Source organism: Cuculus canorus, chromosome Z (genome assembly GCF_017976375.1).
Source record: "Cuculus canorus isolate bCucCan1 chromosome Z, bCucCan1.pri, whole genome shotgun sequence".
NCBI lineage: Eukaryota > Metazoa > Chordata > Aves > Cuculiformes > Cuculidae > Cuculus > Cuculus canorus.
The window spans coordinates 41,205,464-41,232,316 of NC_071441.1; the positions used below are offsets into that span (position 1 = coordinate 41,205,464).

Consider the following 26,853-nt stretch of genomic DNA (forward strand, 5'->3'; position numbering starts at 1 on the left):
TTGCTTTCACGTCTCAAATCAACAAGACACCATGTTCAGCAAACTCTTAAACACATGCTTAATTTTATGCATGCGCTGGATGTGTCAATACACATGCTGAAGATAACTTTTCCTGGGATTAGCCTAACAATTTTCTTTAGGTTTACATCTCACAAAATATCCTTGACTTAATTCTCTTCATTTAACTGGGACCAGGATGTGGCCCAGAGGATGAGTGTAATTTCACTGAAATTCTTTTTCTCTTGACAAAGCTCTTCTTCAGAGTTCAGTAATACCTGTAGAACACATTGTCTCATTTTCAGAATCCTTGGAGTTTAGGAAAAACATTTGTTTTGCACATCAATCCTGAATCTATGCAGTGCTAACTGAACACACAACAAAAATCAAAAGAAGAGGCAGAGTGACCCTGACTAAATGGATAGGAGTTCAGTGCAAAAGAGGCCATTTGCTTCTGGCTGAATGGATGCATCTGATCCAGCACTGACAGCTTCCTTGTTCATTACTAGTCAAGGACTTCAAGGCCATCACTGGCTATATAAGCACGGATATCAAATAGCCAGGCATGCTACGGCTGTAACCCACATGGTGTGCTTGCCTTCGTTAATGGGCTTTGCATTAGCTTTGCCGCTCTCACCACAAATAATGGAGTTGATAAAGCCAAGTAGAAACGAACTCCATACTTCCACTACGTCCTTCCTACTCGCCTATACTTCTTAATCATTCAGCAGATTAGTTCTTCCCTGAAAGTAATTTCTGTGTCCAGTAGTAACCCTCACTCCACCAGCAACTCTAACAAAGTATTGCTAGAAGCTTGCGAGGGTTCCTTCTGAGGAGGAGAACAAAGGGGAGAAAATTGAGGGGAAACAAAAGGACAAATCATCTATTAGAAATCAACATTAAAAAATAGAGGTGAAAACTGATTGCACTTTTATTAGTGGCATTTTTTTTCCAGCTAGATCTCTTCCTTGCTTGGTTACAGATATCTGCTATTATATTTGCCCCATTAACTTAAAGTAATATAAATATTTTTGGGGTTTTTTTCTGTCTTTTTTCTTTTTTTTTTTCTTTTTTTTTCTTTTTCTTTTTTTTTTTTTAATAGAGTATTGGCTTCAAAGCGTCAGCTAGCCTAAACTCATTTTCTAAGGGATAACTAGAACAATTAATATCTCGAAAATAATGAAATGGCAGCTCCTAGTGATTACAAGCTGACCTCTGATTAATAATATATTTGGTTTAAAATCACAGTATTACTTTCTTTCTATAAGTAACATTATTTAATGCAGATTGGCTTTTTTTTGTTTTTGTTTGGGTTTTTTATTTTTTTTGTTTTGTTATTTTTTTTTTTAATCCTGCTGTAATTAATAGTAGCATGCTGTTGGATCTACTATTATCCCAGTGCTCAAAGAAGCAAACCTTTTGGCTGGCAGAGAGCAGACAAAACTCATTTCATATACGGAAAGCAAATAAAACTTCTTTTAGAAGATTTTTTTTGTTTATTTTTCAGCTTTTTTTCTTTTTTTAATTTTTTTTTTCCTGTGTGTGTATGTGTTTCTGGTGGGGTGGGTAGTGTGAGAGTGCCATTGCAGGACTTTTTGATCTGGGGATTCTACAACAAGCGACCAGAGGGACTTCTGCAATTCTTGCAAATTATACATCCAGTCATTATAATGCAGTGCACAAAAAAGCCAGGACAACTGAGGGCTAGAAGGTTTCGCAAAATACTATGGGACAGCAATCATTGTAACTGTACAAAACTTGCTCTCAACATAACGTAACATAAAGGCACCATTGATATCTTTCCCCATTTTTGAAATACTGTAAAAAATTGCTACATATGGCACATAACACATTTGTACATACGTATATTTAATTTATAAAAGTTTTTTTTCCTCTCCTGATTTCTATCAGCGGAATTGCTAAAATAAAATAAATTGTTTAATTTAAAGGTGGAATACTTCATTATATAAAATAAAGTTTTACATGTGAATCTATGTGTTTTATGTTTTATACAGCAATAGGGTCTTGGTTAGCTATCACACTGGACAATCTTGCTTGCAACTCTTCTGGTGTGGAGAAACGATTTGCCGGGTTAGTCCTGCTCTCAGCCAGTCGATAGGTAGTGGCCTGCTCCAGATTGGTCACCGCGGGGTTCGATATGCTCAGGAATGGTGTATCCTCACCTATTCTTTCATCTTCGGTTTCGGTTTCAGAGCTGTTGCTCTCAAAGCTAGTGTCAGAGTCCACCTCCACCCTGCTGGAAATGTGGCCATTGGGCTTTGTTCTTTTGACCCTCCGGCTGTTGGTGAGTTTCTTTGGAGGCTCCTGTCCTGGTTCGTACTCCTGCGTGGTCTCATACTCCTCATCCTCCACTATCCGCAGAGGACTTGGTGGCAGGCTGTTGCTCTCGTGGGCAGGATTGTGGTGGAAGGAGCTGAACTGCTGAAGGTGGTGGTCATACTTCTCATGTAGTCGTGGTGGAGTCACCAGGAGCAGTGGTCGCTCCTCTTCTATGAAGGGACTCACTGCCACTGAAGGGACAGAGATGGTCAAGCTGGAAGCTGGTGGTGACATTTTGGAGAGAGGGGACTTGGGAGAAGTTGGAGTGTGGAAATCGATGGGTGACATGCGAGCTGGTGTGGTCATAGCTGAGACATACCTGAAGGAAAGAGATAGGGAAAGGTTGTGAGCACTGGAGTGGTGGTGATTTCAGAACACAGATGGAAGACAAAAAGCAGGGACCCCTTAGGATCCACAGCATCCTTACACAGGGATACCATGGAAATTTTCCTGTTGCTATTAATCCTATACAACTGCTGACTCCTGGGACTCTGGGCAAAAATATTTGAGAGCTGGAGGAGTACAGCGAAGCCCCCAGGTCTGTTCTCCTCAAAAGAGCTATGGGAATGATGTAAATTATTTGCTAAAATAACTTCCTGAAATGAATCCAGGAATGGGATTCAGAGACTAAGGAGCTGCCAGAAACAAAACACATTTGCAAGTATTTTCTTGAAATGAAAATGGCTGCTGCACTTCTGGCAGTATTTGACCAGACCCTTAGGTTACATGCAAACAGACAGAAGGAAAGAAAGGAAGGGAATCAAGGGATAGTCCTCTTTGGCAACCAGACTGTCTGGTCTCAGGCTAAGGAGGAAAGCAAAGTTTGTACAAAATCTAGAGCCAGATTCTGCTTATTTTAGTCACTGGAGGTAGTCACAGGAGGATTTGCAGCATTGTTCCAGCAGCTTGGTGCTGCTCCACTCCTTGCGTGCTAGTTACCCTGGCTGGTAGATTTATCTGCAAAAAAACAAGGAGCATTATTTGTCCTGATGTGGGAACAAACGCTGACAGAGAGGACTGTTTAGGCTAGTGTTCATGATTTGATGGCTTCAGGAAGTAATTTGTCAGCTCATACATTCCTTTATGTTTCAGAGTCATTCTTAGTTGCAAGTAACTCTCATTTTACCGCTTATCTACAGACACATATATGCAATCCATCTCAGGAATAATTTGCCATGTATTTCTTGCTTGCTAAAAATAGATGAGGCCTAATTTAATGTCCAGGGAACTATCTTCTGCATTCCAAATTAATGGTTGTTTAATTAATGGCACAGGCTAAGCCATCAATGCCTGGTGAATTATTACAGAAATGTTGCTGCTTTTCACTTGTAGCACAATCTTCAAGAAATACAATAACGGGTGAAATACCTTCTTTCTTTGCATCAAAACAGAAAGGCACGTGCTCCTTTTCCCTTTTCCTAGCACCTAAACAGCTTGTACCAAAACGATGCTCTAGGTGTCCCATGCAATGAAGGAAAACTGCACATGACCTTTGCTTCTCACATGCAGATGCCCAAATATACTGAGCTGTAATACTTGCCATTGGCACATATGTGGCCATGCGTCCTGTATGGTTCTCAGGCAGGACACAATGCGGTATTTACTGCTATAGGTCCTAGCACTTAAGCACATACTGTGCTCTACCCACATGAATCCCACTGATTTCAACAGGCCTACTTGCTCAATTAAAAGTTAATCATGTTGAAGTGCTCCACTGGGTTGGAGCCATGGCTGTTTATGTCAAGTAAGCCACATATCCTGAAATTAAATTCCATGATAAATAACAGATAACTGCTGTAAGGAGAGAGTGGTTTCAGTATCCTCAGTGGTCCTACAGACCTTACTCTTAGACCACTCAGCTGTGGTGCCTTAATCTACTTGTAGGCAGTTCTTTGTGTAGGAGAGGGAATACCATAGAAATGGCTTTTGTTGTACTTGCAGATCCACTTTTCTAGAAACCACAATTTCTCTTCTACACAACTTGGTCTACTTTGGGATTGTCTGGCTGCATTTTTGACATCGTGGACATCCCATGTGATCAAATTCCTTGTAATTTCACAATGCGCAGAGAATTAGTTCAGTAACCTTTGGTTTTCCTTTTATTCTGCCTCTGATTGTTGGGAGCAAAGCTCACTAATTGTCTTGTTTCTTCTCAGCCTTTCTTTTACTTCCCTTGGGCCATCCCATGCTCTCAAGATAAAATCCTAGAGTAAACCTGAGAAGACTTTTTCAATAAAAGCTTTCTTGCAACTGATACACTTCAAGGCAGACCTTAGGTACTGATGAACGAGCTTTTTCAGAGGAAAAAATTACTTCATTGGAAAACTGGCCATTTGTTTCTAACTACTCCTGGGTTCCTCTGGCTTGCACTTTGTGCTCCTTGCTTTTATTTAATAAAGTGTCAAGGTGAATTTACGAAGAAGGTAATGAGTTTATGAGCTGAGATCTCCCAGAAAATAGATGGCAGTATAATTCCTGTAGTGTTTAGGAAACCTTAGGACCCATCTCCTACCAATCAGTACAGTGGTTTCTCCATACCTTTAGTGTCTCACAAAATCCCTCAATTTTTTCATTAGCTTCTATGAAACTGATAATTAGGTAAAGATCCATTTTTACTTTACAGTGGGAATTTCTGTCAAAATATTTCAGTGGACCTTATCCAAATGTGTACTGATGGCTGTTATGAATAATCCCAGCAAAGGTAAGAAGGGAAGAAATGCTTTTGGTAGACTTTAAACTACTACCACCACACACTCCACCTTTGCGAACTAGGAGATGTACGTCCTACATGAATAGTTGCAACGCTGGATTTCCTCCTGTGCTCCGAAGCTTTGAAACCATCTAGGAACACCATACCTTGCCAGATTAAATCAATGAGATGCTGTGTCCTACCTTTCACTGTGAGGAGAGTCTCTGTAGGAGTCAGGTGTCTCTCTTGCATGGCGGAGGAAGCTGTTACCTTCCCTTGGCCCGCTGATGCCATTGAGGCGGCCCCGGGGCCCTGCTGGGCTGGTGTGCCTGCTATTCTCCATGGAGGAGCTGACAAGTACTGAGTGGCTTTCGGAGAGGATGCTTTCAGTGTGGCCATTACTCCAACTGGAGAGCAGCAACCAAGAAAGGAGAAGGGAAGGGAGTTAGAGGGTGGTTCAGTGGCAAATGCAGATGAACAGAAGTTTAGCCAGGAGAAAGGAAGGGCCCTGTTGCCATTCTGGATGTGCAACTCAAGCTTTGGGTTGGCAACTGTGTCTGCGGAGTTTTGTGAATGCATGAGTGCACACGCCTCAAGATGATTTTGCGTATAAAATCATTTTGCAGATAAAACGCAGAAAGGAATCAAGAAACGAGAAGGAAATTTCGCTTTCCAGTCTCAAGGACTGTCACTTTAGCAGTTTACATATGCTGAAATTCACTGTACTATTATTGGAATGCTATTCAGTCAATAAAGCTCTTTGTAAATTCCTGGAAAAATAATTAGCTAGGTGACAGGACATCAACTATTGTTAGTCTTAAAATGAAAACACTATCAAGGGAGTACAGATTTTTCTGGTTTTTTTTTTTTTTTTTTTTTTTTTAAATACATCTTTTTAGATGTATAAACATCAATAGATCAGCTATTACAGGTGTTTTTGGCCTTCCCCCTCCAGTACCTGTGGCTAGGTGTCTGGGTGACTGTCACAGAGTGATGTGTTGTTGAGGTGTAGTGGCTTGTAGAAAATGAGGTCTCTGTTTCTCGCTCAATTACATGCTCACTGGAGATTATGTTTTTTGAAACATACTGCTGGAAAAAAAACAGACAAACCTCAGGTTTATAAATTGTAATTCACAGCACATTTGCACACATCATTTCCTATCTCTCTCTGTTTCACTTCCAAAGTCACAGGTTTTCTACATTTGCCAAAGGCAAACTTAGTCACTTCACTACAGGCAGAAACCACACTGACACACTTCAGCCGTTCACGTACACCTCTGTACACATACCCCGTCTAAACTCAAGATAGGAAGAAAAAAAAGAGGAAATTAGCAAAGGTCTGCATTGTAATTTGGCTATAACCAACAGATATGAAGGACAGGTTCTTCACTGAAAAGGTGGTTGGTCACTGGGCTATCTGTGGCACCCAGCCTGCCAGAGTTCAAAGAGCATCTGGAGGACACTCCGAGTCATACGGCTTAGATTTAAGTAGTCCTGTGAAGAGCAAGGAGTTGGACTCCATAAGCTATATGAGTTCCTTCCAGCTTAAGGTATTCTATGATTCAGTGATATCATATGTATTTAAGAAGGGAATGAAAAGTCATGGACAGAGACCTGGAAAGGTAACTGCCATTTTACAACAAGATACATCAAAAATACTATTCTCTGATGGAGAAGACAGTAGCAGTTAGCAGTAGCAATTGTTCACTCAGGGTAAGAATCAGGACAAGAAATGGCTATTTTCAGTGCCCATGGATGCAGCACCAAGGCAGACTTGTTCGTCAGGGCATAATCTGCATAATGGGCCAAAGCCTCCTGAGAGAGGGCTGGAGGGATGCAGTGCCCAACCTCCTGCACAGCTTTCATCTGGAGCCTTCCCAATGCTGTAGCTGGTAGACATCTTCATTGACATCAGCGGGGCCCCATCGTTTCCCGTCTCTTAATAATCTGGCCACAGATGTAGGTCTTTTGAGGAGAAATATTGGAAGCTGAGCTCTTCGAAAAGGTGTCTTGCCTTTAACCAAGGTCAGTGGGAGTGCTACCACTGACGTAGCAGAGCCAGGGCTCACTTCTGCAATGAGCTGTCACAAATATGTACAGTCATGGTGACACAGGAGAGCAGGGATGGCTTGAGGTGGCAGGAAGCCAACGGTCCCTCTGGGCATGATGTTTCCTTGGGAAAGGGAGTAGACAGGCAAGCAGCTACAAGCAGCATGAGCCCTGGGCTCTAAAGCCAAGGGGCTTGGCCAAGGTGTTAGTTGAAGAGTGATTCTCTGCTCCACTCTGACAAATAAATGGCTGGGGGATGCTGGCAGAGCACCTGCCCCATCCCCATCTTCCCAGCCACTGCTACTCTCCAGATAAGATCTTCATTCAGACTTTTACTTCTGAGTTCATAACATCACATTCCTGATCCAAGGTGCTGTCCCTGCTCACCAACCATCAGGCTGGGGGTGGTAGGAAGGGGAAGATGTTTGTTTGAAGAAAATGCCTCCTATAGCACTCAGCTGTCCTGTAAAGCCATTTGTATTTTTTTCTGAGATGTTTTTCTTGCTTTTGGTGTCCTCAGTCCACAGGCACAGCTGCAGCACTGTGGCATGCCCCAATAAACTAGCCATCTGCAGAAACATTTGTCATTTTACTGCACATTTTTTGCAAATTCCCTAATTGTTTCTGTGTGGAGAAAGTCAAGGGAATTCAGCCACCAGCCTGCTACAAGCAGAAGTTTAAAAGCCACAGGGTAAGCTTTGCTGGCAGTCTAGGCTTAAAGGCAGGCAGTAAAACTTACATTCACCAGCTGGACATTATCTGGTGGAGGGTTGGGGTGGTGTGGCCCATTGGCTATGTTCATCACATTGTTCCTTTCTGAGTGCAGGCTCTGTCGAAGGCGGTCATGCAACTTTTTTCTCTGCTTCCTGTGCACAAAACACAGAAAAAAAATTAATACACAAAGGGAAAGCAGCTGCTTCTTTCAGCATGTTGTTGATGATGATAATAATATAACATCACTTTTTTTTTGCCAGCACTTTCCCCATTGCTGCAAGATCTCAGAATAACTCTGTAGACTGCAGGCCTAATTGCAGCTGGAGCTGTGGGGACCTGCAAAGGGGGAGGGATGTGTGGGAACTGTTCCAGGAGTCAAGAGGCCACAGAGGGACAGGAAAAAGCGTGAGGCAGAGGGAGGCCATTTCTAAGCTATGCTCCATCTCAGGAGAAGCTCTTTTCTGCACTCAGAAGGAGGGAGGAGAGATTTTAACCCAGTCACTTTGACACTCTGGCCATGGCTGTGGCCAAATTTCTGACAGCCGATCAAGTTACGCTTCTCTATTCACCACAGGGAGCTGAGGTAGCCTCATCTCTGAGCTTGCTTGCGGACGCTGGAAAACACGGCGCATGTCATGATCTTTGTGATGTGGCAGCTGCACTTTTTTTGTGGGATTCATCCTTTACCTCAACAGTACACTCCAAACACATAAATACGTTAAAGAAGTAAAGGGTGCACGGAAAGCCCTAGAAATTCAAAGTGAGTGAGTATGTGAGGTATGCCTGATCCTGCAGCCCTCCTGGCAGCTCTGGAAGGTTTTGTAACAGCAACATCAGGTTAACTCTGGACCCTAATGATTACCAAGTAGATACTAGGGCTGCTAATGAATTCAGTGGAACCATCCATCAACGACATGTACTAATGGCACACACTAACTGCTAACTTGGACATTTCCATTTTGTGCTACCCTCAACTGCTTCTTCCCCAGCTGCTAATTCTTCCAGTTCTCCTTAAGAGAAATTTTCAGGAGGTCATTACAAGCTGTCAGTAACAAAACTTGCAGCATAGTAAAACTTGGTGCTGTGAAGGCCATGCAGAATGCACTAATTAGAACCAAAATAAGTAACAAGGGAAAGAGCTATTCCATTTCAAACTTAATTTATCAATACTCTCCAGATTTGTTTTACTATACTGGAGAACTTCCACCATACTGCCACAGAATCCAGGGAAATGAAGGCAGGATGCAGGCTCCAACGCATTGCAGAATGACCTTGGCCATGGCAAAAGCTAAAATACACACAATTCCCTAAGCAGTACGCAGAAGCGTAGATAGCTTTGGCAGGTTAGGACAGCGTAAGACATAACCATTTTCAATATCGTTTTGAACTCTAGGGGACTATTCCAAGCTTTCCAAACTGAGGAGGGAGGGAAACAATAAATATGTTGAGGCCTGATAGCCAGGGAAGCTTAAAGACAAAGAAAACATGATTTGAAACACTGCATTTTATATATTGTCTCTGTTTGTATGTGCCTGGACAGTGGAAGACAGTTAATTTATGTCACTCCACATAAATGTTATAAGCAGACATGACTGCCTTGGATGTACTCCTGTCTCAGCAGAACACAGTCCTCAGTCCACGTGGATTTTGTGTTCGGAGGATAACCAGGCATGATCTTAGTACATACGGGTGGTTAAGGTCGATGGAGAGCATAATGCCAGGAGACATCTGAGTAGCTACCCAAAGACCTGCCCGGGTTGTGAAGCAGCACAGGCAAGGGTCTGACTTGATTTCACAGTATCCCTTCATAAGATCTTGGAGACCTTGGGAGCTGAGGATGACCCGAGTCCCCTAACATGGCAGAGAAAGTGGGTTCTAGAGGGAGTTCGAGTTCATCATCTGTGCATCTGAGATCCTGGCACTTATTGCCCAAGAATCTGTCTCTAGGAATCTGCATAATTTCTCAACTTCAGTGATCAATGTATTTGCATTCTGCATGCTTCCATGTGTGCTGTTTGTCCTCTATGACAAGGACACTAACTAAAAAAAGAAATTACTCCAGGAAAATTAGAAGAATAAAGTGAGAGCTAATGTGTACTTCCCTTATTCTGAGAAGCCTTTTTCTGAATGTAAATGACTTTCAAATAAAGCATCTCTGAATTAAGACTCAGTGTCAGAAGATACTGCCTTATCATTTGACAAGCAGTATCTCTTACAAGGAGAACAACAAAACCTAAGCTATTACATTTTATTTAGTGTGTTCTCCTAACACCATTACAGAATTTGCCCCCGTTTCTGGATTTTCCACTATTAGGAGGAAAAAGCATGCGGGGAACATCTCAGAGATAGCAGCCTGGCATCACTGCTGCATTTGGAGGGCCATGAACTGGCAGCTCACTTTTGTTCTCATCAGCTGTGCTTGAAGACATTTCACCTTTTGCTGGCATGATTGCTGATGTCTGGGACAATCTGTGACAGAGCATCCAAACTCCTGATGGATTATGGGGCCTCGGGAGTGTTAGGAATGGTTGGACTTGATGATCCAGTGGGTCCTTTCCAAGCTGGTGATTCTATGATTCTATGAAAACCGTACTTCAGCACCCTGACTAAATGTTTGTTGAAATTCATGGGTATGTCTTGGCTGATTTTGATGAACTTTGGACCAGGAAAGATATTGTTTAGCTGCCCTGGCTTGCCAGTTATATTTTCTAAAAACAGGAATTGATTTTATTCTTTATAACTGATCAGTTGCTCCCCACTGACCACTGACTCAAGACTGTGCATGGGAGCAGTGTGTGTGTGTGGCCAGACTCTCACCAGGGAGGGCAAATGATTCCCCTCCTCCCCTCCTTTTAACACATCCATTATTGGTGGGATGTACAAGGAAAACCAACAACCTAACTGCCAATCAGGACCTGAAACAGTAAATCAGGTTATATAAATGTGGAAGATATATTGTAAGGGTTTTCTGTGTTTTAGTGGGGAGATTTATAAGAACAGTCAGAATTTTTGGCAGCACAAATCCTGCTGAAGTTCAGTGTAATTTATGGTCCGGAGTGCCTCATGAGTGTTTGAGAGTCACCCCCAGTAATTTACAGAGACTACTAGAATGCATTTAAGTGCCTACTTTTGCATTGGGAGCACTTTTGCGTTCTGTTCTTTGGCTTTTGGTGTTTAGTAACTTTTAGCACCATTAATCTTGCCTCAAGTATAAACAAGCTAGGCTGATGTGTAAAATTTATTGCTGAGGAGCAACATGGTTCCAGTGTTGAGGTTTGTTTCTTTCCAGATGGAGAAACCATCGGGAATGGGTGACGGACAAAGAACTGCAAGTCATTGAAATTCTCTTGAGTCACATTTGATGGGTGAGAAACCTTTCACATATCTGTCTTATATTTTATACTGCTGATGGGCATGGAGACCTGCACCCAACTGGCTTGGACAGTTTGTCTCTTCAGATTGGCTCTGGAGAAACCCAGATACAACCTTATGCCCAGGAGAGTAGAATCTACAGTCAACTGGGAAGGCCCTGACCAAGAACCACAGATTTAAAAAAGAAGAGAAAAGATTACTTGGTTTTGCAGTAGGCCACCACACACATGATGCCAACTACTAGAAGAGCAATGCAAATGCCAGTTATGGTCAGCACCCGTTTCTGGTACAGTTCCTCGGCTTCTAGAAAGGGACAAAAACAGAGAAGGTCACAACATGGAAGATGGCTAGGCAAGGCGTACACAGTCAACAGCTGGCATGCTACAAACCACTGCAGAGATTCACACTGCCACACTGAAACACAGCCACCACACTTCAGGCAGACTCATTATTGACTGCAAAGAGAACAGAACTACACCATAAACTCTTAACTCAGTACTGCGGACAAGCTATCATTCTTACAGTTACAATCAGAAGTCTTTTTTTTTTAACTCAATGAGAATAATATCTAAGAAACAACTTCACAACTGACAAACACTCAGCATTTGCTGGAAATATAAATGCAATGCATTAAGGTAATAATACGAATTTGCAAATGCTTTGGAAGTTTTACTCTGCAAAGACAGCTGGAATGCAGGCCAATTTTACCGGCCTCAAGATAAATGTATTTTCTTATTATCATTTTTGGAATGTTTGCATATCCAATGCCTCTGCCCCCATGTCAATTCATATCTCAGTTGTCTTTACAGGAGAGATTTCAAAATATCCTTCTACATTGAGACATGAGCTTGGCTTGTAATTATACCACCAATGGAAATGAAGACAAGTTTTGAGGTCTAGTCATAAAATTAATATTCTTTCTCCAGTGCTTCTGCAAAATCACAGCAGTGCTTGTATCAGAGAAATGCTGGTTCTACTTGCACCTCTTTGTCTGCAATAAAGGAACTCCCCTAGCCAGAGAAACAACATTCTCAGCAATGACTGATCTTGTTTATCAGAGATATTTCACTATTATAAAGACATTAGTAGCACTGGTAATGTATTGGTCGGAGCCACCCATGCATTCCAGCTTTGCTCATGCTTAGCAGAGAGCATCACTGCATGCTGTGCCAGGGCAACATATCTAAGGAGTGCTGAAAAAGAGGTGTGTTCTGTGCTGATGCTTTATGAATGCAGATTTGCATTCCTGCTTTTCAGATAAAAATGGGTGTCTAGCTTTTCTCAATTCTTCTTTTTGATTAAGCAGACAGTCCAGAAAACTTCTCCTGGAGTATCCAGACTGGAGGGTGGCCTTAAGTCAGAGTGTAATATTAACCAGTTGTAATACAAGCAGGTGATTAAAAATAAATAAATGAACACTAGCTGCATAGCTCTGCACAATCTTTAGGATAAATGCCAGCATTATTCCTGCCGGAAGGAACTTCAACATAAAAGGTCTGTAAGGCAATTCACCAGGAGGTACAGAGATGCAAAATGGTCCCTCATGTGTGCACTTAAATGCCATGCCAGCATTTTCAGGAGTATATGTTCCCTACTGAAGAGGAAGCAGTCATTGCTCCAGTATGTTTGCCCAGCTTATCTAGCTTAGTTTTAAGTTGCTGTGGGCAAATGGCAAATATTCCATGCAACAAACTACAAAGCAAAAAGAGATCTTTATTTCTCTGATACAATGCACCTGACCATGGAACAAATTTGTCCTACAAGCCAAACCCACTGTAAACCAAAACACTGGCAAACAGATCATGAGAACTATCAGACAAAATTAATACCACTGATTATTAACAAAGGGGGAGGGCAGAGTCAGGGAGGTGGGGGTAAGTGAGTTTGGTAAAACTAGGATGCTGCAAAAATGTATTAAAGAAAATAAAAATATAACTCCAAGAACAGAAAGTTAAAAAGGTGAAGGAAAAAAGGGCTGAAACTCCAAACCAAACCAAAACCGGACAAAGAGAAAAAGAGGAAGGTGAAATATAGGCAAGGACAATGTTAAAGAGTAGAGAAGTCAACTGCAGGCCTGGCACAGCATGCTTGATACTGGAAAAAACGGCGGAAGAAATGATTTGGGACAATAAAATGAAAAGTTGAAGCAGAGTGTGAAGGGATATCTCATACAGCATAACTCCTTGCCTAAGCTAGTTAGTGGCACTTGATCCCTTTCCCATTTTTGCCCCTTTCACCCCTTCTGAAAGTGCTTATTAGTTAGCCATGGAAATGGTGCATTACGAGGATGTCACAGGAAACAGGAGAATTGTGCTTAGCAATTTAGGGGCTTTGAATTAAGTTTTTTTTTTTTTCCTGGTCATGCTGTCAGCTGTTAGCTTGTGAAAGCAAAATGAATAAGGGCATAGTAACTCATTTTTCTTGGTGGGGAACGGAGAGGAAGAAGATTAATTAACAGTGGAAACTCTGCTTGGCTGTTTATACCCAGGGAAAAACTGCACTGACTTCAGGAGGTTTACTTAAGGCTTAGGCTGTTGCAAATGAGCTGGGCAGCTGGTTAAGGCTGCTAGTGGGTTGAGGCTTGTCACATGTTTTGGATGTTCCTTGGGTGTCACCCGTTGCTGGGGAAAGAGGTTCAGCAAGGGAGCATAGCTGTGGGCACAGCCCTGAGCAATGCTCCTCGCAGCAGCACTTCTGCTGGGACTGCAGGTCTTGAAGGCCATGGGGAGTAAAGCCCTGGGCCTGCTTTCATTGCCTTAACTCCCCTTCATGTCCTCTGAAATAGGGCCCTTAGGATGATCCAGCTTGACAAGGTGTGCATAAACAGTGGTGCTTCCATGCCCTCCCTCAAGCCATGAAGGGAAAGGCTGCCTGGGAGGACCCATGTGTCTGGGCACATCTTCCCCAGCAAAGCAACAAGCTCCCATGTGAACCTGACCATGCTCCTGGCTGACAGGGTCTGCCTGACTGGGGCAACAGAGGCTGACTAGAGGATGCTGGAGTGTCCCATGGGGCTGCAGTGGGCAGCAAGGGATGCTGGCAGCCAGACTGGGCTGAGAATCATGGCCAAGGCTCTGCAGGCAGCATGGTGCCTCGAGAACGAGGCTTGATTTCTTTGTTTGAGGCTAGGAGTTTTGTTAAGTAGGGACCGAACTCCCACAGGGCACTCATGGTTCTACCAAGACTCATCCCTCAACTGCCTTCTCCATCTGACTGGCGTTAACATTTACAGAGCCAGTTAATGACGTCCAGACAAATAACATGTGCTGTGCTTCCAGTGCTCACCAAACTAGCTTGAAAAAAATCAATAGCAACCTTGGGGAAAAGTTCACGTGCAGTGAGAATTTAGAAAATGTTTTAGTCTGTCAACTATTAAAATTCGTTTGAATACATTCCTCCACAGCCCCTGCAAAATGCTAGGAAATCAAATCAAATCAACATGATACTTAAGTCATGATATTAAATTCCTCTATATGTGTAGCTTTTTGAACATGACCATTATGCAATTAATTCCACATCATCCTAATTTCTACATAATTGATGATATATTTGGTCTTAAATTTGGTTTGTTTTAAAGTCTTTCTTCTTACAGGCCTCTGGGGATTTTTAAAAGAATATCATTACAAGAGGTGGTTCCGCTGATGTAATTTCATATACAAGGCAACATTTGAAAGTTAGTTTTTTAAAGGATTTTAGTTTAATTCTTCATATGTTAATGTAGCCATATATCTTCTGCTGCAATCTACTACTTATGAGTGAGAATTAATATTATTTTGTGATAATCATAATAACAATAATCTGGGTGGACAGATTTTTTTTTTTTAAACTTGGACTTTTAATGTGTTTTCCACAGTTCACAGCTTAAGTTAATGACTTTTTTGTGGGAGCATTTTAAATAAGAACATGAACTGTGTGAAAAGAATTAGTGGCTGTTTCCTCTCTTTTGCTGACAATTTTAGGAGATTCCAAACCAAAACTGACCTGAATTCCAAGTTAGCCTGTTCAATGGATGCATTATTTGTACCTCTGATTACTAGATGTTAGATAAGTACAGTCTATTGCTGAAGGGTACTTATATGATCTATTTCCATTATATTATTTCCTTAAGGGTAGAAATAGTACCCAATGCCAGTGCTCTTGTTTGGGTGCAATATAATTTTGATATTAGAAATATTGAACGTATTTGCTGGCTTGCAGATCTGGAGCTAGATCTCAAGTTCCTAGATAACTTTCAGTTCACTTCCAATTTACAGACCTAAGAAGGAAGGTATATATGCATATCATTTACACATATGTATATACATTTGATTTACATAAGAAACTGTGGGTTTAGACATAGAACTTTACTTGGTAACCAAAGCTCAAAACTGTAAATTTGCAGAATTTTAAGTGGCTTTAACAGCTTATCTTTTTTTTTAATAGACTAGTTAGTCATTTGCTTGCTGCTTGCAGTGTTTCCAAAACCCAGCAACCTTAGAAGAACTGTGCAAAAGCAAATGTCAAAACTAGTCAAAATTACACAGCAGGAAAATGAATGTACGCTATGTTATGATTACTTCAGTAATTCATAAAACTCCTCAGGTCTGGAATATGATATTCCTATTGCCATTTTAGTGAGCAGATCTCTGCCAGCATTTTGACAAGCGTTGTTGTTATAGCTGTATGATCCCTTATAAAGCATAAAGAAATTGGTTAGGAATTGAAAAGGGGAGGTGGAGAAAAAAAAAAAAGGAGGGGTTTATCTCTCAGGCTCTAAAATCTGCAGGCTAAAAGGAATGATTGGTCCATACCCATAAATTCAATCCCAAGATGCTCTGCCAATGCAGAAAGTTGAAAAAAAAGGAAGAAAAAGGAAAAAGTTTCAGAAAAGAGCAATACACTGTACTGAAAAATAAATCACATATGAGAATTACAGCTAATCTGTGTCTGCACATGAAACAGGACAAAGGGCCATGTGGTTACATCGGCCGTGCTCAGGTGCACCTCTGTAAGCTACATGACCAGACCTTCTGCAATGGCTACCAAAATACATACAGGGGATCTGAACCACCATAGTGCAGGGGACACAGCAGGAACCATTAACCCTTAAAGATCTTACTGAGATGAAGGGAGCTATGACCTGAGGGCACCATGTGAAAAGGCTGCTTGTTTTCAGATGGGACCATGAGACCATAGGGATGCTTTACAAGTGTGGCATCCCACTCAAACCTCAAGTGAGTCGTGCATTGCCCTCGGATCTCGCCCTGCTCCTGCTCCTCACCCCCCCACCTCCTTGTTCTTGTGGGATGCAACCTGCAGGTGGCTTGGGCTGGACTGTTGTTCAGCAGTGGGAGCCCTTTTCAGCTTTGCAAACTGACTGCAGCAGGACTTTAATTTCCAGAAAATGAGGAGTAAACCCCTTTTCCCCTGTCCTTGAGGTAATCACCGTGGGGTGCAAGGGCTGATGCCATTTACATGAATCACAAGCCTAAATTAGCACCCCCATGAAGCAGCACCCGGGGTGAAAGGGAACACAGATTTCCCTCTGGCATGTACTCTAGGAGACCCTTCCCACAAGGCTAACAGCAAGACTGTGGTAGCTCTCACTTTCTTTGTCCTTGCACGCTGTGAAATTAAAATCCAACCTTAACTTTCTGAACAAATCGATTTTTTATGTAGTTTGTACGTGTGAGGAATGCCAATTCTTTCCTGCTCATCAGTAACATTTTAAGGGTTAAGTAATCCATCCAAGTTCTCTTCCTAAAGAGCCAGTATTACAGGAACAATGCTAATGATATACATTAGTTGTATTGAAAGCTTTGTTAAATCTTCGATAAAATTAATGACATGCCCATGCATATATATTGATGTATTTATGCTTGCTCATAGGTACGATGGCTAGCCTGGATGTAATTTAATTTTAGGGGAAGTCATTCATATCATGCAGTTTCTACTTCAAATAATTCAATGGGAAGATTGTAGTCAAAATGGGAATATATTCTGTCTGAAAGCCCTAACAAGAAAACATGCTGGAGAAACATGCATTGCTTATTCAAATGTAAAAGTCATATAGCTTTTATTTATTTTCACTATTCCTAGCTACATACCCTAGACCTGATTAAAAGAAAGCAGAATATCCCAAGACTTGTCATTTTTTTAAATATGTCAGTATTCTAAATATTTTCCTATTTAATCCAATATTATTTCATACTATTTTACACACAACATGGTTTCTATTGAATATTTGTCCAGGTGCTCTAAGAAGAAATGTGATTAATCATTTTTAAAACTCATTTTTCATTTTGAATGTTATTTTTGTGGGGGCAGTATTGGAAGAAGAAATGCTTGAGATGCAGAGGTTTTTTCCCCAAAAAAGTGACTTAGAATTATAACTCATGGATATATTGTAGCATTCTGGGGTCCAGAGTCTACAGAAGGAGTATGGTGCTTAGAAAAACTGGAAAAATGTTCTCTAGAACTGCATGCTGTGTTACTGAGTGGTGTGACACAGCTGCTGGGCACACAAGATTTTGGAGTGCCTACTCTAGAGAGTTAGGTGGCTGGATAGCCCAGTGCTCCCCAGTGAGGAGTGCAAACAGTTGCCAGTTTGCGTGGAGACCATGCACCTGACAAGGGAAGGACCATTTGGATCAACTGCACGCAGCAGCAGTGAGGTCCAGGGAGACGGATTTCATTTCTGAAGCACCAAGGTGCCATGTTTCTTAAGTCACTGTTTAATTTTCCTAATGTATGTGTTCCGTCGGTAAAATGAAATTCTAAAAAGGTTTCTTTTTCATGTAATTTTCATTGAAAACAAACTAAAACTAAAATCCTCCAAACTTCACAGACCAGAACCCCTACACATCGGCCAATTCTGCTTGAGAGACTGGGAGGCTGTGTATAAATCTTGGTTCATTTCAGTGGTACTCATGCTGCAAAATCAGTTTCGAACTTGGGATATTAATTCCTATGGTTCCTGGAAAAGTGTTATCCTACAACTGATACTGTCTTATGGACCAATAGCAGACCACAAGCCTCTAAGTCAAAACAGCTGCAGCAAAAAGCCAGGTTATTGGGGAAAACACCTGGAAGCAGCAGTGACTGCTGTGCATAAGGAAATGATGTTACAGGGCCTGTGAGCCAGACTCCAGAGACAACAAAAACTACTACAGTTTGTTCTTTGGTTTCCCTTGGTCAACAGTGATGGTAAGCACCAGCTGAGGGGCAAAACTGTGTAGCTGTAGTCCTGGAGGTAACTGTGGCAATGGGGAAGCTAACAAGCCATCACCTCTCAGTCACAATAGGTTGTGCTATAGTTTGGTGTGTTTGCAAAGGTGGAAGCCAAGGGACAGTCAGCCTAAATGTGTTTTCCAGTAGTCTCCCTCACATTCATTCCTAATTATGCTCATACTTCCACAGACAGAAAGGAAAGACATTCCTATGGAAGAAATTTTCTTAAAATGGAGATCCACCTAATTTCCTCTGCCTCTTTTCAACCTATTTCTAGTACGCTGTGATAACTGAATCCTTCAGGGCTAACCAAACCACTGCCAATATAAGCCAGTTAGCCTTCCATTCTGTTGGGACAGGGGATTTCCAGACTGCTCAGCATTGGCCTTGTTTTAATCTAGCAAAAGGCCCTCAGCAAACCTCATGATTTCAGGACTCATAGATTCCAACTCTAGGGCACATTTCTGAAGCTAACTTTTTCTCTATCGCCAAATACAGAGCCTTAAGATAGTAACAACTCATCAGTAGGCACACTTCATGTGGAACCCCATTGACTCTTTCTTTCCAAATGAATAAAGACTCTTCAGAAAGCATGTAAAATTAGATATCACTGCATAGTTCACATGTACACTTACGATTCCTACTGGCACCTATGTTGCTTAAGATCCCAATTTGCTCTGTACTTTTCAAAAGCTGTATCTACAGCGCTAAATTAATCACCTGCAACACTTGGCACCAAATATGAGTTTGACTTTAAGCCCCAAATGCAACATTTGCCTGAAGGTAACTCTCAGAATTCTAAGTCCTGTTTTTATCTCTATGTTCTGGCCTGTGTTGGGTGTAATAATAAAAAGTCATATAAATGTTTCTTCATTGCTTTTTTGTTTGTTTGTTTTGTTTTAATTGAATATAATGTACCCTCACTGGACCCTTTCCAAAAGTGTCATTTTAAGATTTGTAGCACTTTAAGAAACCTGATGTTATACTGCAGATGCATGGTAGGTGGAAGTGCCAGAGTCTCATAGCCATTGCCTAGGGCTCTCAGTGCAGCCTAGGGCTCTTAGTGCACCCAGAGGTAGGTAGTGGTGTTATCTCCTGCCAGTGCATTTCAAGGAGAGGAGGCTGGGTCAGTTTAAGCACTTACAGCTGAGCATAAATCTTGCAGCAAGGCAAGGGCATCTATGCCTTTTCCATGGAGGCAACTTCAGAAAATCTCAGCCTGGTGTCTATTGCCCAAAGATTCCTTTAACAAGCCCAACCAGAGGCAGGAAATGGAAAAACTGTAAAGGAAAACCCACCTAAATATCTTTTTTTTTTTAAAAAAATTTTATTCTGGGTAGGAAAATGAATTTATGATCAACAAACAATTCTTCCATAGTTTTCGTTGTAAATTCTGCAGCCAACAATGCATCTTATATTTTTACACCACCTCCTTTTAAATGATTCTTCTAAGATCAGGAAACCTTAACTGCACTTCTCACCACAACACACAGAAAAGGCCATCTAAATCTAACATTTGGTAAACTTAAAACACAGTAACAGCAGAAAACTTTTCAAATCCATAGTTACTAGAGGCATTTTAAAAGCAACTCACACTAATAAAGCTTCTAAAACAGGGCATAAAATACACACTTGAGTGCTGGAAGGTCTGGTTTCCAGTCAGCACCCTTGGGATATACACTGGTAGCTTCCATGATGGGCAGTATGAATTATGAATGGACATTTTTCATCCACCAGTATAACCGAAAACCTATGCTTCTATTCAGGCTCCAAAATGTCCAGCACATGCTAACAGCTTTTTGTCCTATATACTAATGGATATTTAATTCAGCTAGTCTATAGTCTCTGAAATCTTTCTGTGCTGGTAAGTAATCCATCAAAAGAATAGTTCCTATAATACTGCTCTTAGATCATAGCACGTTCTGATGCCAGCTACTATTAATTATGAATAGTACACATGCATTAAAATGTAAGTTCTAAGCAATTTTCTTATAAGTTACATTTGACTTTGCCATAGCCAATGAGAGAAATGAGATATTCGGTGTACTTTCTGTTTCCTCCCTGACAAGTAATAATTAACCCATCCCTCCATGGGAAAACTTAGGGGATATGTGACTGCAGTGCAGATACTACCAGCAGTCTAATAGAGACAGAGTCCTCTGTGTGTGTGCGCATTTCTGCTAGTGGCCAACTAATCTGGCTCTGAAATACTTGATCTCTTGCACCTGTTACTCACAAATAAATATGTCAGACCCCACTGTTTATGCCGTCTCTCCCCCTTTTCTTTTTCTTTCTGTGCTCTTTTCCCTGGAACTTTGACATTGAGGCAGAAGAACACTTTGATCCTGTTGGGCATGTGCTCATTAGAAACAAGGTAAGCACGTAATTTACCTTTAACTGTAGGTCCAAATACAAATCTCATATGCAAGTAGAGGATTAGCTACTTGTCCCTTTGTTGGGGGAGTACTGCCCTGTACTCATAAACTTTTTGTGAAAAATAAAACATGAGACTTTCAAAATGTCATTTTTGCACACTGCTTGATGTCAGTGGGGAGTCTGTATCACACCATTCAGTGTTAATTTCACAGCATTCCTAAGATTTGCGTTTCCCCATAACCTCAATGCCAAACAATCCAGGAGAGTACTGCAATTGCTTTTAGTTATCATTTTCATGCAACAGGCAGAGACAATCAATATTAGGCTTTAGGCAACAAATCTAGTTACAGATTAAAAAAAAAAACAAAATTGGAGGAAAGATGCAGCAACAAGAAAGCAGCACCGACTGAGCATGCTTCTACTGCGGCACAGACAGAAAGGTAGTGGACGTACTGTAGAAGCTGGCCATTACGTAGTTTTGGCAGCGATCACCAGTAAATTCATTTGGGCACCTGAGAGGAAAAACAAACAAAAAAAAATGGTAGAGAAAAAACAGAGAAAAGAGAAGAGGTGAATATATGCTAAGAAAGAAGCTCCTTCAGTGTGAACTGATATGACTTGGTGAGTTCACTTTCAGAAACTGAATCTCGGTTTAGCGTGTCAAAATGGTTCAAGATGTTGTGAGCAACTCATTTGCTCTATGGATATGAAAAGAAATGCCCCCCTGTAAAAACAGCCAAAACCAAACCAATCCAGATCAAAGTGTGTTTTGAGATGCAGGACAGAAATTCACCATTCCAAATTCCCAAACTGCTTTTAGGATGCACTTTCCACAAGGCAGCAAGGACGCAAGATCAATACATCACTCATCTCCATGAGTTTGCTCTTTTAGGGTTGTACTTTACAGTGGTCTCCAAAACAAGAAAGCTGCCAGTGTGTGCAATACAAATGCATCTGAGAACAGATGGAAAGACCAAAAATCACAGAAATGAGAAACATTTTGGAGGTTAATAATGCCATAATGTACAGATTTTACTTTAGAATATCAGGTCATAAATTAGTGCGCAAAGAGGCCAGTTCCAGCTGAACTGTGAAAACACCAAGTACTATTGATTTTGTTGCTGTAGTTGGGGAAGAAAGCAAAGTTCAGATTATTTTAACATACTTTCTTGGTTTTGGATTTTCATGGGCAGAGTTTCAGTACATCTTGCTCCAGTGAATCCAGGTTGGCACCTAAAGGGCAAAAATGTGATAAGCAATAGTACACCAAAACCACTGCACTAACAGACTGACATCTGCTGGCCTATGGAGATGGGAGTGCATTAAGTGACCTCCTGGTAAGGTGTTAGTGAAAAATAATCAGAAAAGTGGGAAGAAAGTGTTACCTTTCCAGAAAATAACACTTCGCAAAATTCACAGCAAAAATCCACCAGATGAAAAAATCTAGGAAGTCTTTTTGCTTGTCTGTTTTGAAAAAGAAAGAAGAATCGGGCTAGCAAAAATGTATATCACCTCATTGCTTATTGCACCTCATGAAGGGAACATATTGAGTTTTCTAAAATTTGCAGTGCACTGTATAACAGCAACTTAAACTGTTGCTTTCACCAGTCACATAAAACCTATGAAAATACCATGATTTCCCTATTTCTGTAATGGCATGCTGTGTCTTCCAGTAATTTCCTTTGAAGAGGAATAGTTAAAACAGCAATCACTGAAAAGCCAAAAAAATTTCAAAAAATATGAGGAGACAAACTCAAATCCACAGGCAGGAACTATATTCAACATAGCTGACAAATGGAAAAGAAGTCACTCCAGTCAATAAGTAAGACGAGAGGGCAGAGGTACTCTCAAAATTTGAAGCCCCACACCAGTCCATCCTTTCTGTTCATAAGGTCTTCTGCAGAAAACTTCGGCGCAGCTTTCCCCTTGGTGATAGTGAAGGAATTTACCTTCTGTGTCTCGCCTGTCTTTTATTCCGCTGCTGGCTGCAAGTCTTCCTTAACCTTTATTCTCCATTTTGGGGCAGAGCTCAGGCATATGCTCCCAAAATATCATCACTGCAATGCAGGTCCCGTTGTTCAGACATAAGTCTGAATGACTGTCCAAAACACTAAATGTCCATAGATCCCAATCTCTTCCTCCTACCCACTCTTACTCAGCATGTAACCTGAAATTATCAGATATCTGCTTCCTTGAGTACACCTCACTTGCGTTGCCTGTCTCTCTGATACTCCCCGTGAGTCCATCAGTGCAAGACTCCACCCCTCTTTTTCTCCTGCTGCAATTTAGTGCTAGCCTTCTTTCCAAACCGCTTTATCTTTAACTTGCCAGGGGCTGAAGAGCCTCCTTATTTGCAAATGCACACTGTTTAGAACAATCCTCCACCTCTTATAGCCATGCAAATTTCAAGTGCTTTGAAAGCTGTCCTGATTTTTAAAATCCCACTCTTCTACAATTGCCTCTAGCCAAAAGGGTCAGGGATTCTGTCCTTGTACAAGTGGGACTTCCAGAAGAGCACTTCGGCAGAGGACCAGAGTACACTAGTATCTTGTTCAACACAGGAATTATTTTTGTATAATAAAGGTATATTTTGAGGATCTGCAGATGATTCCTTGGAGATGACTTGCTGTAATGACATATTTGTTTATTAAGGAAGGAAGTTTACATTCTTCAGAGCCCAGGTCACATCTTTTGATAAATAGCCAGTGTGGAGAGACCCCAGTCTTTGCAGACATATTCAGTTGAGAAAAATGTGACAAGGATAACACCATCATAAAAAGATGATACTGCTGGGTATGATAGAAAACTTCTTGCATCTTTGAAAGAAGACATAACTGTGTTACTGAATGAGAGTAAAAATATTTTATCCCTATGATTTAATTTTTATTTTGCACAACGATGATCTTGTTAAATACCTGTCTCTTGAAAGCTGACATTCACATCTGCATTGGCTTTCATTTCACAGGCATCTTCTGCATCTTGTTGGTCAGGCTCAATTCCACACAATCCAAATGAACATGTTGCTCATTATAAGCCTCAGGCTTCACTCCTGCCACTGGCTGGTGGTGATTGCTTGCTCGATCTGTGCTTATTTTCAGATGTTTGTGCAGCTGTACAGGTGATGAAAACAACTCAAAACTGGCACAGACAATGCTGAAATCACTTCCAGTCAGCCCTGCTGAGATGGTGCTGTAAACAGTTCAGGTGCGTTTATATCTGCTCCAAAATAATTGTCAGCAAAAAGACTGAGCACCTGCTGAGAATAGGTCCAGGGCGGGCCAGCCGATAAGAAAGCCAAGATGAGCCTGTCTGCTTACGATTATGTGTGAATGCTAGAGGCATTTTATTGCTCAGATATGCAGTGCAGCACTGTTTCCAAGGCTGTTTGGCAAGTTGTTTATTGTGGACTGTGCTTCTACAAACAGCTTTTCATTTTCAAAACACCTTGTCCTACTCAAAGTCTCCAGATGTTATTTCTTCTTGTGTCTTTCTTTCTAGTTCATAACCTATGTACCATTTTCTTCTAAGACACCAGCAAAAGTTAGACTCAAACAACTTGGGGCGACAAGCAGACATTTGTACTTTGAACACCTTTAATTTCCTTTCTGCTTAAAAAACACCTACTTAGATTATTTATTTATTGTACCAACAAAATGATAATATCAAACCAGTACACTAAAATAGCTGTTTTCTTCTACATACAGTAGTTGCAAAGAGCTGTATTTGCATGCATTCAGAAAACACTTCTCAGAACATTGAATGCATGACGTCATACTGTTTTTCAGCAGAAGAGGAATGGCTGAATGGATCAGAACCTCACATTTCCAATTTCATCCACTGCCTATAACAAAATGCATTGTGGACAAATGTTTTTTTCCATGGGAAGCACAGTAAACTTCCATATACAGCAGTCCATTTCATAGCCTAAATCAGAACTAGTATTTCTACCCTGCTTGTTGAATTAATACTTCTGGAACTCTTGCTAGGATCATGGAAACAAATTTTTTTCCTGATTCTAAGAACCTTCTGTCAATTTCTGCTCCATCAGAGCCTATACATGAAGATGGATATAGAAAATGGCTCTATCATTAAAAAGGAAGTAATTCACTCTTTTGCTGTTAAGAAAAGAAGCATTCTTCTGTTAGAGAGAAACCTTATTTTCATCCAGTGGAATGTGGACATAAATTAATTTATTCAGTAACAACAAAAGCATTACAGAAGACGATCTATGAGTAAGGAACTGATTAGTCAGGCCAGCAAGTCCTTCATGGTAGGACACTTCAAAATAACACTTTAAAAATAACAGACATTATATACATATAGACTATTCTTCAACTTCAAACACAAGGAATTCTGGTCTTCTTTTGTATTTATTGAACAAGGTATCTCATTTTTTTGTCTACAGTGAACTTTGGGACACATTTCAAACTGAAGCGACTTAGGAACTTAAATCCATAGGAAGCCAGTAATGTCCAGGCTACCAAAATCTATGAGGTTTTCAAAATGTGACTCATTCTCATGAAATTTATGAATATTTTATACACTAGTTTATTTAAATAGTCTCAAAGCTTCCTTCATCATCTGTCATATTTTGAGATTTTGTTCAGTCCAGGGCCACAATTAATATACATGTAGGGGACATACATGCTACCATAAATGTAGCTGTAAAATGTGTCAGTAAGTCTTCACACATTTCTTGAGTATTTCACATGGTTACCTTCTGAAAGCAGGTAATTTTCTTAAAGTTCACAGTAGTATCCATGAGAGCAAGACATGATCCAGTTTGGATGTTATACCATGTATTTTACAAAACTTGTTTTTTTTTTTTTTTTTCCAATACATAGTTACATTTTAACAGAAGATAGATTTAGGAACTTCTTTTTCTTAATAGAATAAGGCGTTTACAAAACCAGATATATCACTTGAAAATTCCATGGTTGTTGTGAATCTGAGTCATGTTTTTTTGGTTAGGGATAAAACCAGTTTAGAATGATATGGTTCATGCTTTAGAAATTTTGTTTTTGCTCTCGACAGATGGACCATATGGAAAAATGTGAACTTGCTACTGAGGCAGAAATACAAAGAGCAAGTACCATATTTCAAGCATTCTGTTTCCACAGGCATGTTCTGGGGGAAGATTTATTTTCTCAGAACAATGATGGTAATATGTACTGGTTATGCATTTATTTTAATTAACACTGGAATACTAGGATTAAAAGTAGGCATCTGTATTTTTAATGACATAAGAAGAGAACTGTATTTTGTCTCTTCAGTTTCCTAGTATATCCACTTTCAAGCACTCACACTTTTGTTTCTTATGTGTCTGTATTGTGCCCTCTTTTGCTATACAGCATAAAGTTTCCATTCTGGCAGATACTGAAGGGCATAGCAAAAGTCCCTGCAAAATAGCAGCGGCCCTGACTGTCCTCAGGGCAACAATCACTTTCCACTCCGTTACCGTAAATGAGATTCACCCTCTCTGATTTTACAGCTTTGATGCTTTTTCCAAACAGATCTTGGGCCACCCAGAGAGAGGCACATCTGCCAAATTTGGGAATTGTCTTTTCTTTCAACTCCAACCCCAGAATTAAAGGCCATTTCTTGTCTACAAGAGGGAAAAAAATCCTTACTTCATTGAAGTGTCTCCAAGACTTTTAATTAAAAATTAGCCAACCTATAACATCAAAGAACAAGTACAGTCAGATTTCTGAGTTTAAAGGAAAAAAACGCCAAAACCCTGTATCAGTGAAAACGGGATACATCTGAAACTGTCAAGACAATGCTTATTATTAGCAAGTCTGTAGATGTTCAGCTCTGCTGCCCTGGAGTTTTTTGAGCAGCATTTGGACAGGAAGTTGAAACAGGTAGGCTCTCATATATGCTTTGAAGAGTCATAGCAAATTGCTCATCTTGTATTGCTGGCTTATAACAATCATGCAAATTTAACACAAATCTTCCTCTCTCTCTCTCCCTCTCTCTGTCAGAGGAGAATCCAACCCACCAGAGCCAGTAAATTTTCCATTTTCAGTTTAGCTAAAAATGAATCTAAAAATGAATGAAATATTCATCACTTTCAGTAACACAGCAATCTGTGAAAAACCAAACCA

At 40.7% G+C, this 26,853-nt stretch overlaps 1 protein-coding gene across 12 annotated transcripts in view; it reads right to left on the reverse strand.

Annotated features, from left to right (window-relative positions):
- Positions 1-1,101: 1,101 nt before the first annotated feature.
- The window catches only part of NRG1 (neuregulin 1), a 455,801-nt gene continuing 430,049 nt past the window's right edge, over positions 1,102-26,853 (reverse strand). For 3 of the 12 annotated variants that reach the window (XM_054055245.1, XM_054055242.1, XM_054055237.1), the window contains 7 exons: positions 21,200-21,258; positions 15,952-15,975; positions 11,362-11,464; positions 7,815-7,941; positions 5,985-6,115; positions 5,230-5,433; positions 1,102-2,656 (listed from right to left, as the gene is read on the reverse strand). In XM_054055245.1, coding sequence (XP_053911220.1) covers positions 2,005-2,656; positions 5,230-5,433; positions 5,985-6,115; positions 7,815-7,941; positions 11,362-11,464; positions 15,952-15,975; positions 21,200-21,258 — 1,300 coding nt within the window. In that variant the 3' untranslated portion in view covers positions 1,102-2,004. Of the gene's footprint in view, positions 2,657-5,229; positions 5,434-5,984; positions 6,116-7,814; positions 7,942-11,361; positions 11,465-15,951; positions 15,976-21,199; positions 21,259-21,911; positions 21,980-26,853 lie in introns of those variants that run through there. The other 9 variants (XM_054055243.1, XM_054055239.1, XM_054055244.1 and 6 more) reach the window with 7 other exon arrangements.